This window comes from Accipiter gentilis, chromosome 8 (assembly GCF_929443795.1).
Source record: "Accipiter gentilis chromosome 8, bAccGen1.1, whole genome shotgun sequence".
In the NCBI taxonomy this organism is placed as follows: domain Eukaryota; kingdom Metazoa; phylum Chordata; class Aves; order Accipitriformes; family Accipitridae; genus Astur; species Astur gentilis.
The window spans coordinates 35,972,365-35,984,508 of NC_064887.1; the positions used below are offsets into that span (position 1 = coordinate 35,972,365).

At 39.0% G+C, this 12,144-nt stretch overlaps 1 protein-coding gene across 3 annotated transcripts in view; it reads left to right on the forward strand.

Annotated features, from left to right (window-relative positions):
* Positions 1-11,119, forward strand: part of NTMT2 (N-terminal Xaa-Pro-Lys N-methyltransferase 2) — a 32,101-nt gene extending 20,982 nt beyond the window's left edge. For 2 of the 3 annotated variants that reach the window (XM_049809335.1, XM_049809334.1), the window contains exons 3-5: positions 873-1,048; positions 6,565-6,814; positions 9,464-11,119. In XM_049809335.1, the coding sequence (XP_049665292.1) occupies positions 873-1,048; positions 6,565-6,814; positions 9,464-9,738 (701 nt within the window). In that variant the 3' untranslated portion in view covers positions 9,739-11,119. The remainder of the gene's footprint in view (positions 1-872; positions 1,049-6,564; positions 6,815-9,463) is intronic. The other variant, XM_049809336.1, reaches the window with a different exon arrangement.
* The last annotated feature ends 1,025 nt before the right edge of the window (positions 11,120-12,144 follow it).

Sequence of the window (12,144 nt, forward strand, 5' to 3'; positions counted from 1 at the left end):
TTTTGATATGCTGGTGCACATTGAGTATAGAAGAACTCAGGATGCGGAGGATAGACCTCAGTTTTTTAAAGAATAGGGGAAAATAGCCCTTCACCCAGCAAATCTCACAGGTTTTATTAAAACAGCTTCAAACTTAAGATTACTGTATATTATCAGCAAAATAGCCAAGCAATTAAAAGAAACATCCAAGCCTCCAGCACACAGGAACTTTCCAGTATATCACTCACTGATTATCTCGCTCCTTGATCTGTGACAGATGAAAATTTCAGACTGTCTCTTCTAAATTGTCTTCCCCCCTGTATATTCATTTAGGCCTGAGCCTACCATCTGCTCTTTGGTTCATCTTACTTGCAGTGCCACAGATTGTACAGCATCACTAAAGATAAACCAGAACAAGTGCCTCATTTATCCACTCTCTTCTTGGTGCACTCTCCGTGCAACTGTCAATGGGTAGAAAGCATATGTGGAAATCTGCAGAACAGTTAGGTTTGTGATAGTGGAAGTGATGACCCTGCATAGAAATAAATGCTGCCCACAGTTTTTCTGGGAGCAAATCAACCCCCTTGCTCTCTTTGGCGTGCATGTTCACTTCAAACTTGAAATGATTTTTCACTGACATGAAAACATAATGTGATGGCAAAAACAATGTCTGAGCTGGGGAGGCACTGAATTTGCCCAAGGGGGTCTGTATCCCTTCAAGGTCTTGCAGGATTAAATCCAACACCTTCCTTCCACCTTTGCTTTAGAAACAGAGGTTTGGTGATTTGCAGGCTCAACTTCAGTTTATAGATCTTCACCATCCTGCCTTCAGAGCAATAAACTAAACCAGAAATATGTCATTAACAATAAAATAGTGATTTATCTGCTTGCAGTGAAACTTTACGCTTTGACAAGTCAAGTTATCAATGGGGAGATGCAGTTCTACGCCAGGGCCAAACACTTCTACCGGGAGGTGCCAGCCACAGAAGAGGGCATGATGGGAGACTACATTGAGCTCTCCAATACAGACATTGAATCCTCCAGGGAGTTTCTCAGGAGGTTTGTTGGGGTGAGTCATTTAATCCCATCTTCTGCAAGAAACAGTGGTGATGTGTCATATATGACACACACTGTGCCCAGTCACATGTATTTTAAATGGCACCATATGTCATATTTGATATGTAGTCACAGGTCATAACTGTCATTGGGTCTAGTAGTGTATTCTGCCAGGTCATGCATTATCATGAGTACACATTTTGCCTGGCCTTATGTCAGTATTTACCTGGTTCGCATCCTTTTCTTATGCTCCAAAGCTGCAAAGAGGATTGTGCAAGGAGTTTTTATAGCTGTGTTTGGGGGAGGTTAATTCTCAGTGCAGGACTGGGACCTTTCATGATAAAATCCTTGCTGGCTTCAGTGGGAGATTTGTCTGTGCAAATTCCTGGAGTCCATTTGGGAAAGTAGCTGGGACTAAATGCCAAGTTTCTGTTTTGCCTATTTATAGATATTTCTGAGAATGCTGCAACGAAACACAGCTCTTCCCCTGCCCCCTCCCCAAACATTAGGAGTATATAGAGTAAGCTACCCATTAGGAAGAATATTTTTTTCTTGAACATTCCAGTGTCACTGGGGACCTTTGCAGGCAGATTGCTAAAAGTCTGTAAACATCTTCAAAGGTCTGCTTTGACCTGAGATGCAAAGAGATGCCAAGTAGGATTTTAAAAGCACCTACAAAGCAATATCACTTTGGCACTTAGGTTTCTGAAAATCTTGTTGATGCCTAAATGTGTCTTTGGGAATCTGCAAATCTTTAAAAGTGTGGACTGATGGGTTTCTGACTGCCCTTCCCTCAACCCAGTGGAAAAGCCCACTAAATTAGCACAACAACAGTATTAGATGCTAAAGAATCCACAAAGCTACAGGAAAACAAATTTCTTAAGTTCTCCTGGTTACAAAATTACTAGTTCTATATAATGCTACCATAGATCTTTCATTTTCTGCTCAAATGTACAAATTTGGGATAGCCAGATGACCTTTTTTTAGTCCTAATGATCTACTGTGGAAAAAAGTTCAATAAGTTAATTAGATATTGTGTATAAAAAAGGGCACAATTTAAATGGTTTGGGAGGGAAAATGAGTGTGGCTTAACAACACATAGAAATCCTGTAGAGCAGTGAAGGACAAGTGATGGCAAAGTTTGCTGTACCTAATAGAGGGAGGCTTTTGGGGCAGTGAGCCAGCGAAACAGAAGTTAACAGCCACATTTTTTTATTAACAGTCATTTGTATTAATGCTAATGCAAAAAGGCTTCACAACATTTCAAAGCTTCACTATATCAGGCTTTCTACAAACACAAAGTAAGAAAACACAAAGGAAGTTCAGCAAGGCAGCTGAACCTGATGGTAAAATGGCATTTTCAGAAAAAATGAGCCTAGAGCCAGCTCCAGGCACATTCCTTAAATTTTAATTAAGTCTTGTTTTAAGGACATTCGTGGAATTCAAGTGGTGCATAAGCGTGTACTCAGGGAAAGATTTCATGCTTCCTAGACATCGTAGAGATTCAGTTTCCTGAACGGCAGGTTTATATCACACTGTTATGCTTTCTCATCTCCAAGACCCAAAAAGGAAAGAACTACAGTCTGTAGCAGAGTTTCACATGCCAAAGAGAAATCATACCCAATGCATCAGGTGTGATGACAGATACAAAATACTCCAGAGCAGAGTTCCAATTCCTATTATTAGCCAGGGATAGAAAGGATACTCTGAATGGCCAAGATCAAACAAGAAAAAGAAAAAAGGAACAGAAAGGATTCTGCACATTTTGCTAATTCTGATTTAGTTTGTTAAAACCTGTCCTCTCTTGAGATACATTCTATTGGTTATGTTACTTATGGTTTATTTTCCTTCCTTACTGCTGCAATTTGAATCCTACTCAACCAGATACAGATATTTACTGGCTTTCTGTAGTAGTGACTTTACCGTAAGGCTAATTTGAGTTATGTCTTCCCAAGTTTATGGCTCTGAATATTTTATTTTTCTAATAAGGTGATGAAGATATAGAAAAAAGCAATGTGCTCCACCCTAATATAAACTATACTTTCTTTTTTAAGGAGAAGTTTAACAAAATCAGAAAATAGGAAAATTAGTTTCAGATCAACTGAACATATTTCACTTAATTTTTTTTATTGTTTTATCCTCTGAAAAAATTTTCCCTTTGTTTTCAAGAGTTCAAGTCAGTTCCAAAATGAAAAATGCTGTTTAGAAATGAAAAGTTGACAAGTTGGGGTTTTTTTTCCTTGAAAGTTGTGAAGAAGAAGTATCTTGACATTTTCAACATTCTTTCCCATGTTTTTTGGCTATAACTATTCTCTAGATTTGAAATATCAATTTCACAGAGAGTTTTATTCTTCCAAAACTTTATTTTCTGGCAAAAATAGTGCTCCTTAAACAACGGTTGCCCAGTTCCACTCAAATTACCCCTCTTGAGTTAGTTTGGCTGGTGTGGAAATGCCACACAGTGACATTTCCCTTACATGACTGATGTTGCATACCTTCATGTATGGCATTTCTTAGCACGATTCTTAGCACCACTGTAAACTGAGCTACAGATTTCTTTACCATTGGAGAATTTATGTTGCCTGGGCACATGGAAGGAATTACAGAAAGGACTAAGGACTTCACTTATATTTTAGCCTGTCTCCTTCCCAGGTGAGTCAAACTGAGCTAAAAGTGCCACTGTGCTCAAGTTAAGAGGTTTTATGTGTGTGTGGGCAGAACTGAAACCAAGAGCAACATTACTTGAGCCAACAGTGCTGTACAGACAAGCTATAGGCTGTCTTAGGTACAGTCATACTCGAAGAGTTATCAGCAGAACTATATCACTGCATATTTACGGCAATGTATTAATGCCAGTTAAAGCCTTGATGTCCACATAGACACTGTGTTTTTAAGTGCCTAATCCAGAGGTAATATGTAAAAAAAGGAAATAAAGAAAACAAAGAAACCATTCATTCAGGAATAGTTGTGAGCTATAGGTGTGTGAAATAATACAGATGGAGATTATATTAACTTTACAGCTCCCTTACTGCCCTAAACCCTTTCTCCCCTAAACCCTTTCTCCCTTTCTTGCCCTCAGTTCACCTGTGTGATTGGTTACTTGCTGAATCAAAAGCTTCTTGAAAGTGATTTTTCTCCTGTTTGATCAAGGGGATGGAAGAGATGTTGTTGAAAACCTGATTTTTTTATTTTTTTTTAATTTAGAAAGAAAACCAGTGTGATTTTTATCTTATTTCTGAACTCTGGGGGTTTTTTATCCTACATATCTACACTGCCTCCCTGCCCTTCCAAGGCCTGAAGTAGCATCAGGAACATATTCCACAGCTCTTTTATCCCTAAGGAAATTTGTGAGTGCCCTATTTAGCTTTACAGAAGAATTTTTGAGTGGGTATGTGTCCTAAATGATAATGATTCTGAGTAATGGGAAGCAGGTAATCGGAGGAGCAGTCAGCCTTAAATTTTGAAGCTTGTTCTGGCTTAAAATTTTCACTTATACTATTTTTTTAAATAAGGAGTCTGATTTTCAACTCAATTAGGCTTTTGGGAAAATGATTGCCTTCCAAAGAAAATGTTAATACCCTGTCAAAGCTCTGAGCACTTCCAAACTGAAAATATATTAACTGAACATGGAATTATGTCAACATTTTCATTACAAATGGAGCCGTAGTGCTTCACAGGGCTTCTCAACTGACTGCCTGATGCTCTTGCTCCCTTTCAGCGAATTGTGAGATCAAGCTTCATCTCCCATGATGGTTCCCTTTCCTTCTTCTCAATGGCAAATGGAGATGTGTCATCAGAGGTCCTTCCCATGACACATCATGGGAGATGAATTCCCTGTTTCGAGTGAGGTACTGTGACTGTAGGTTCTCTGTAACACAAATGTCAAATTCTGTTGGTTGTTTTGGTAAATCATCCTGGTTTTCTCACCAGCTTTCTCAAAGATTTTTACTTAATCACAGCAATGTAGGCCTGTATGTATCTGCCAGCAAACAATATGGAAATCCACCTTATAAAGATCAAGACACAGTTCCTTCTCCTTTCATGAACTCCTTATTACAGCTTAGCCTGGTCCTCAGTAAAAGCCACATGGTCCTACGTGCAGCCTGTGAATGAAGAATGGCTTACATTTTCTGGCTAACTACAAACAGGTAGTCTCCAGAGTCCAATAGGGTTGAAGGCTTGTGGACTCTTGCACATATTGGGAGATTAATCTTCCTAGGTATACAAATTGGGACCAGCAGCACTGGAAACTGGTGAGAGCCTTTGAGGTCCTTGTGCTCTTTCTACAGTTACTCTATGTAACCAGATGCTCAGCTGGGCTATTCATAGTCATGTCATTGACAGCACTGTCCTTTGACCTTAATAATCTACTGAATTACCCACTGAAGCAAGGCCAAAAAAGCAGTGACTTATGTGATTTATGCTTGGTCATTACAGAGGGTGTCTCCCAATAAGCAGGAAGAGCAAGACTCTTCCTGGCCTTATTTCTTTTAAGAGCAGTGAAGCTGCAGCAGGGACTTTGGCCCGTAGCTTTCACTTCAACACTCAGTTCCAGAGGACAGGGAAAAGGTGTTTACATTTGCTTTTAATATATTTCTTTAACAGATAACGTTGGCCAGGGGAGCTCCAATCCCACACTCAGTGCATGTACAGACGTACAATTTCTTTTTTACAGAACAGCAGCAGGCCCTTTAGAGCCTTTTTATAGCTAGAATGGAAGCTTTAGGGGTGAAATACAGCTTTCATTATAAAGCTCCTTTAACAGTGACTCATTATTTTCTCATAGACATAGCCTTTGTGCCACATTTTTTCATGTCTCTGTCCAGAATGATATTTATGAAGAAAAAAAGAACAGTTAAGCAAAATCTACTCAATCATCTTCCTTGTCTCTATGCCTAAAAAAGAAATTCTGTATATGCTCCAGTCCAAACTTTTTGAGTTGGCATAAGTTACCTACAAATCCAAGAGCTACATTCAAACACAGCTTGTTTTGAAAACCACACTCTGATCCCAAGGATGCTGTGTATCTGCGGAGATGTCCATGAGCACTTTGGGAGTTCTGTGCTGCAGAAGTTCCTTCTTGCATGCAGTATTTGGTATATGCTTACTTTTTTGTTAGGCCTTTACAGGGCTTAGAGTGCGGCTTATCTAGCCATGTAAGTTGGTTGTGAGGTATGAATATTTGACAGATGAAGTGGCAAGGACTTAACAAAGACCAGCAGACCTTCTGAGAAAGCTAGGAGCTTGTGAAAGATTATGTCTCTTCTTATACCAAGCAAAAACTTACTGTACAGCAATAAATGCAGGGCTGCATTGAGGAAGTCCCATCAACAGCAGCCTGGGAACATAGCAGCCCAGGTTGGCTCACACAGAGGTACCCAGGTTCTTATCAATCTTGCAACAGCTCTGCACAAATACGGAGACGAGACACTAGGCTTGGTGGACTAAAGGCCATAGCGGGTAACACAGTTGCTATGATCTTTCAGGTGGTATTTTTCACATTTCAAATTATCTTCTTGTATCCCACAGGGGGTGGGGAAAGCTGGCACCAACCGCGCCCTGGACTGCGGCTCTGGGATAGGTCGTATCAGCAAGCATGTCCTGTTACCAGTTTTCAAGAGCGTGGAACTGGTGGATATGATGGAGAATTTCCTGGCTGAGGTTCCAAACTACCTGCAGGGCAAGGAGGACAGAGTAGAGATGTATTATTGCAAAAGCCTCCAGGAATTCACTCCAGCCCAACAGAGATATGATGTCATCTGGATTCAGTGGGTTTCAGGTTAGTTCAGCATGATTCATCCAGCCCAGCATCTCACAGAACTATACAGCCTGTGATAAAGTTTGTTAAAAGAATGGTGCAGCTGTAAAAGGATGTTCTCAAATCTTTGGGACTGCTTCCTAAAATCTCACAAAAGACTTCTGAGAGTTCTCCCTAGCCACATGCACAGTGGGTACAAATCAAGCTGTTTTTTTTCAGGTCACGTACTGGAGGAAGGTACATGTTCTTGGAGAGTAGCTTGCATACTAAGATGCACCTGAGGAGAAGGCCTTATATATGGGTTTTATTGAGCAGGAACCCTCCTTCTTAGCTGCCAGTGCTGCAGACAGATACACGGGGTTGGCCTCATTTGTGGGCAGGGATTTCTGAATCTGATGATTATCCAGACTTGGGGGTATTTCAGGAAACAATCTGAAAAAAAACCATAGCGAAATCACCAATACCTATAAACCAGATCGTATCTTATACATGCAGTGATGCTTATCAAACAGGTTCACTTAGCTATGTCCTACCATACCCTCTCATGTAAGAAATATCTGCTTCTTCTCCTGCAGCCACCCCAGTGAATGCCCTGCAGCATTAAGAGCCGCAAACTGGCAGTCAGATAATGTGGGCTATGTTCATCACAAAAAAAAGAAAAAAAGGTACTTAGTGTTTTCTAAAAAACCTGCTGCAGTGCCTAACTGTCCTTCCAGAAAGAAGGTTTTCTCCTGGTCTGTGAACCTAAGTGTCCATGGTGCAGTTTCAGCTGGCAGAAGTCATTATTCTAAAGCACAAGAGGAGGCCTGAACAATTCCTTCTCTCCAAAACGCTGGAGATAATAGTTTCTTGCTAGGCAAAAAGAAAGATAAAGGTAGAGAGATTAGCACAGAAGATGGTTTTATTCAGGAGCACTTACTTGTCCTCTATACATAGTCTTAAAAAGTAATGAAACTTGAGCTTCTTAGAACAGGTCTTTATAGCTCTACAAGCAAATTGCTTCAGAACAGTATAATTTTCCTTTGTATTTTTGCTTTTCTTGAATAACCAGTCATTGAAGTAAATGTAGCTCCTGCCTCATCTTTTGAGCAAATCTGAGTCAACATGAAACTGAATGAACTAAGACTTGTCTGAGGCTGTGCTGATCAGCTATGTGGCTGCTAATGAAGGGAGCATATGCCTTCTCTTTAGCACAGACACAGAATCTCCTTCCTCCATCAGTTTCAATGAATTATGTAGAGATCTTAAGTATTATCAAACTTCTATCCCAATCTTGAATTTGGCTGAAATACACCAAGAAGCTCAGTGCTTTTTGGTGGAGTGAGGGTAGGACTGTCTGGTAGAGGGCAACACCACGAAGATCTCATTTTCTTAGGAAAGAAGGCTAAAAGCTAATATACGAGAACATTAAGTTCCAAATTAGGTTTTCAGAAGCTTCAATGAGTCTTGCCAATGCAATCTTGACTTGCCTTATGTATGCTTAAGTATATGTGCCCAGGCTATTATTTTATGAAAAAATAAAAATGCGAGTTTACATTTCATACAGAAATTACCATTTTCCTTCAACTTGATAGGTATTCAGCTTTAGGCTTTGGGGGTTTTTTCTTTTTCTTTTTTTTTGGGGGGTGGTTAAAGAAACCTGACATGCTATGTCAGAATGCGGTTTTGAAATGACAACTTCCATTTATAAAAGTTTAAATCTTCCATCAAGAAAACTAAATATTTTTACTAGAAAACACAAACGATTATTTTTTTCAAGTCTTTCAGTTTCTGACCACCTGTCCTTGTTAATTCATTTTAGATGTTTCACTTGTGAGAGTTCTCATTTTGCTCTTCTCTGAGCCCTGCACTATTGATCTCAACATAACAGAAGTATTGATATTTGAGAAGGAAGGATAAATAACACAATGTCAGTAACAAATTGAAAAAAGTACTATTTTTAAATGTATATGGTATATGCAGAAATCACAACAGTATGGGGTAATATAAAGAGTTTATTTAGCAGTGTGGAAGGTCTTGCATTCCTCACTGGATCTTTGATCCAGAACTCCTTTGATGGATACATAATGTTACACAAAGTTACAGAGATTTGTAGCAGTAAAAGACAGAAGGGACTGTTAGATTATCTAGTTTGACCTACTGTATGTCACAAGCTGTTATATTCATTCCTTTACCCTTGTACTGAGCCAGTAGTTTGTGTTCAATTAAAACGTATCTTGAGAAATTCAACCACACTTGATTTGAGGACTTCAAGAGGTGGTAAACACCACTTCTGTTGGTAGTTTCCAATGGGTAATTAGTTACACTGTTAAACAGTTGTCACTTATTTCCAGTATGAATTCGTTTGGCTCCAGCTTCCTGCCACTGATTCTTATTATGACTTTAACCACCAGATTAAAGAACCCTTCAGCACCCAGTATTTTCTCCAGTATTCCCATTGACTTCTGTCCACATCTGTTGCTACTGCTAATATGGATCCTAAATATTGATTTGAGTTTGTAATTGTTGATCTTGTTGATTTGCCCAAGATTTCATAATTAAATCTGGTAGGACTAGAACTTCTGCAATAAATAGGGAATGGAGTCTCAGATCAAGGCACCATTCTGATGTGTACGGGGGAGTCTGTTTGAATGGTTAATAGTGATCTATTTTCCATCTTTTCATCTGTAGGATATCTGACAGATAAAGATCTCCTGGAGTTTCTCATCCGGTGCCAGAATGGCCTGAAGGATAATGGTGTTATCATTCTCAAGGACAATGTAGCCAGGGAGGGCTGTATCCTGGATTGTCTGGATAGTAGTGTGATCCGAGACCTGAACATCCTCCACAGCCTCATTGAAATGAGTGGACTCACCATCCTACGAGAGGAGAGGCAGGAGGGATTCCCTGAGCAGTGTGTCCCTGTCTGGATGTTGGCCATGCAGAAAGGCCCTGGCCATTCCTGATTGCATACTGAGACTGCAGAGACTGGACTATGGATGAACCACAGGACTGGGAAGGAGAAAAGCATCCACTAGAATCCTCCTAACCATGCAGTGCTACTACTATAACTCCAGGGCAGCAACTCCTGAAGGATCAGGAGAGAATTACAATTGAGCCAGCTTCAGGGAATAGTCTGCTTCTAAATTCTGCCTACTTCATCATTCTGTCCATTTTTAAAAGCCTTTCTAACAGCTCCTTGTCAGATCTCTCTTTGATTAAGGAGTTAATACTGGACAAAACTCAAATAATAGAAAATAATTGGTTCTGAAGTTTCTGTAGTGGCTAATTCATTTTGGAGTGTTCTGTATGAGGTGTTAACAAATCACCCTGGTTTTTGCCATAGCACTTAAATCTTCTTGGAATTTAAGAAGGATCTGTCAGATCACCAAAGCAGGAAATTGAAGTAACTTCTGGAAAATCTAACCCAAATTTTGACTGTCATCACTATCTGTACTTTAAAATATTTAAGCAAAAAATGTAAGGAAAATTTTATCCATTTGTTGGCATCAGCTATGCAGTTTCTTTTTTTTTGTTTGTTTGGTTTTTTCCATTTCTCTCAGTTTGGACAATAAGACAACCTGGTTAATTTTCCATTTTTAGGAACTATTTTATCTTCATGATGTTTCTGCCATAGAACAATAGTGGTGTGTAAAGGTTTTCGCACTCCAGAGGAAAACTTAAATGATAAATACATGCATGTTTGCATTGAAATTTTGTGAAAAGATTGCCCCACAAATTACGTTCTGGAAAATATTTTTTCAAAATGTTCACAGTGGAAACCACTTGAAAGCTTCTCTTTATTATTCATACCACTGTAAATTTCTTTCTTTCCCACATTCAGAACGAGTCTGGCACCATATGCAGAGCTAATGGGATTTCATGGGGTGTTAATAGTAAGACTGTAAGAAGAACTAATACAGTATTGTATTAATTAACAACTGTACTAAACTGCAGAGGGTGTTAGTGTAACCCAAAAGCATCTATGATTTATATTCAAACAGCAGCTGTATAAGCCTGGATTTGAAAATACTAACACACATACCATCTCCTTAAGGCTCACAAAAATTACATATTAAGCTTCTTGTCCTCTTCATATAGGTGCAGAAAGTACTGTGGGAGGACAGAAGTTCATTTTGCAAAAAAATTCAGAATTTGAAATTCTGCTTCATTCTGAATGAGGACGAGAAGGGAGAATTCTGAAATTCTTTAGGAGGGAAAACCATACAACCACAGACTTTTCCAAGTTGATTAAAATTTTTCATTCAGACAAAATCGAATGTTTCTTTTGCTTTGGACTTTTAAAATAATTTGCACTTAAAATATTATTAAATGCAGTAAAAAGCAAATTCAATGTGGCTTATTCAAAATTTTAGAAATTAATGATGACGTTAGAATGGACTGTTCTGACTCTGTCAGAATTGTTATGTTTTATTCCCCTGAAATGCAATTCTGGCAAAATTTAGCAAACTTTTTAAAGAGTTGCATTATGACAAACCTCCATGTTCTGATAGAAAGGGGTTCTATAAAACATCCTCCACATGACTGTAGGCACAATTGTCTGTGTCAAATATTGTCATCTGTGTTAGATTAACTCGCATAGAAGCCTGAAGATAACGAGATCAGGGAATGTCTCAGCTGGATTTTAGTATACTTTGCCATCCTTTGATAACAAATCTCCAGTTTTGGTTTTAATTGCACAACTCATCTTCTCTAGCAATATGGTTGCATATGTTGAGAATTTCCAGTTTATGGTAGAGGGCTTCCTGCCATCAGATCTTATTCAGTAATTGTTCTCTAAATGTGCCATTGCTAATTGTAGCATTAAGGAAAACAACCCTGGTGATTTGGTGAATATTCCGGCATTTCATATAGCTTAGAAACCTATGGTTCCCATGACACAGATGCTTCTGGAATGTTTTGGCTAATTCTTCCATTCTAATCAACTGGTAATGAATGTAAATTTAGTATATAACATTGTTAAAAACCCTAGGTGAACACTTACATTCTGGAATTGTCCCCAGAACTAAGCACTTCAAATTCCCTTTAAGCCACTACAATGCTTTCATTCTGCCAAGGCTGCTAAAACTTGCTGTGGTCTTTGTGTGCATATGAGAATGTGTAGATATCTGAAGGAAACCCAGTCATTTGTTTTACAGGAAAGAGGCATCAGTCCTATAGTTAGTAACACTGGTTAGGAATAACAGGAGAATATTTAAAAGACCTTTACATGGATTACAAATTAAGTTGTCCTTCACCATTTTTTCTTCCAGTCAGAGACATCTGCCATGGTGCAGAATACTTGGGGACTGCTGGAGATCCTAATACAATCGTGTCTGTTCCAGGCATATCTGAATGGTGTTGGTCTCTAC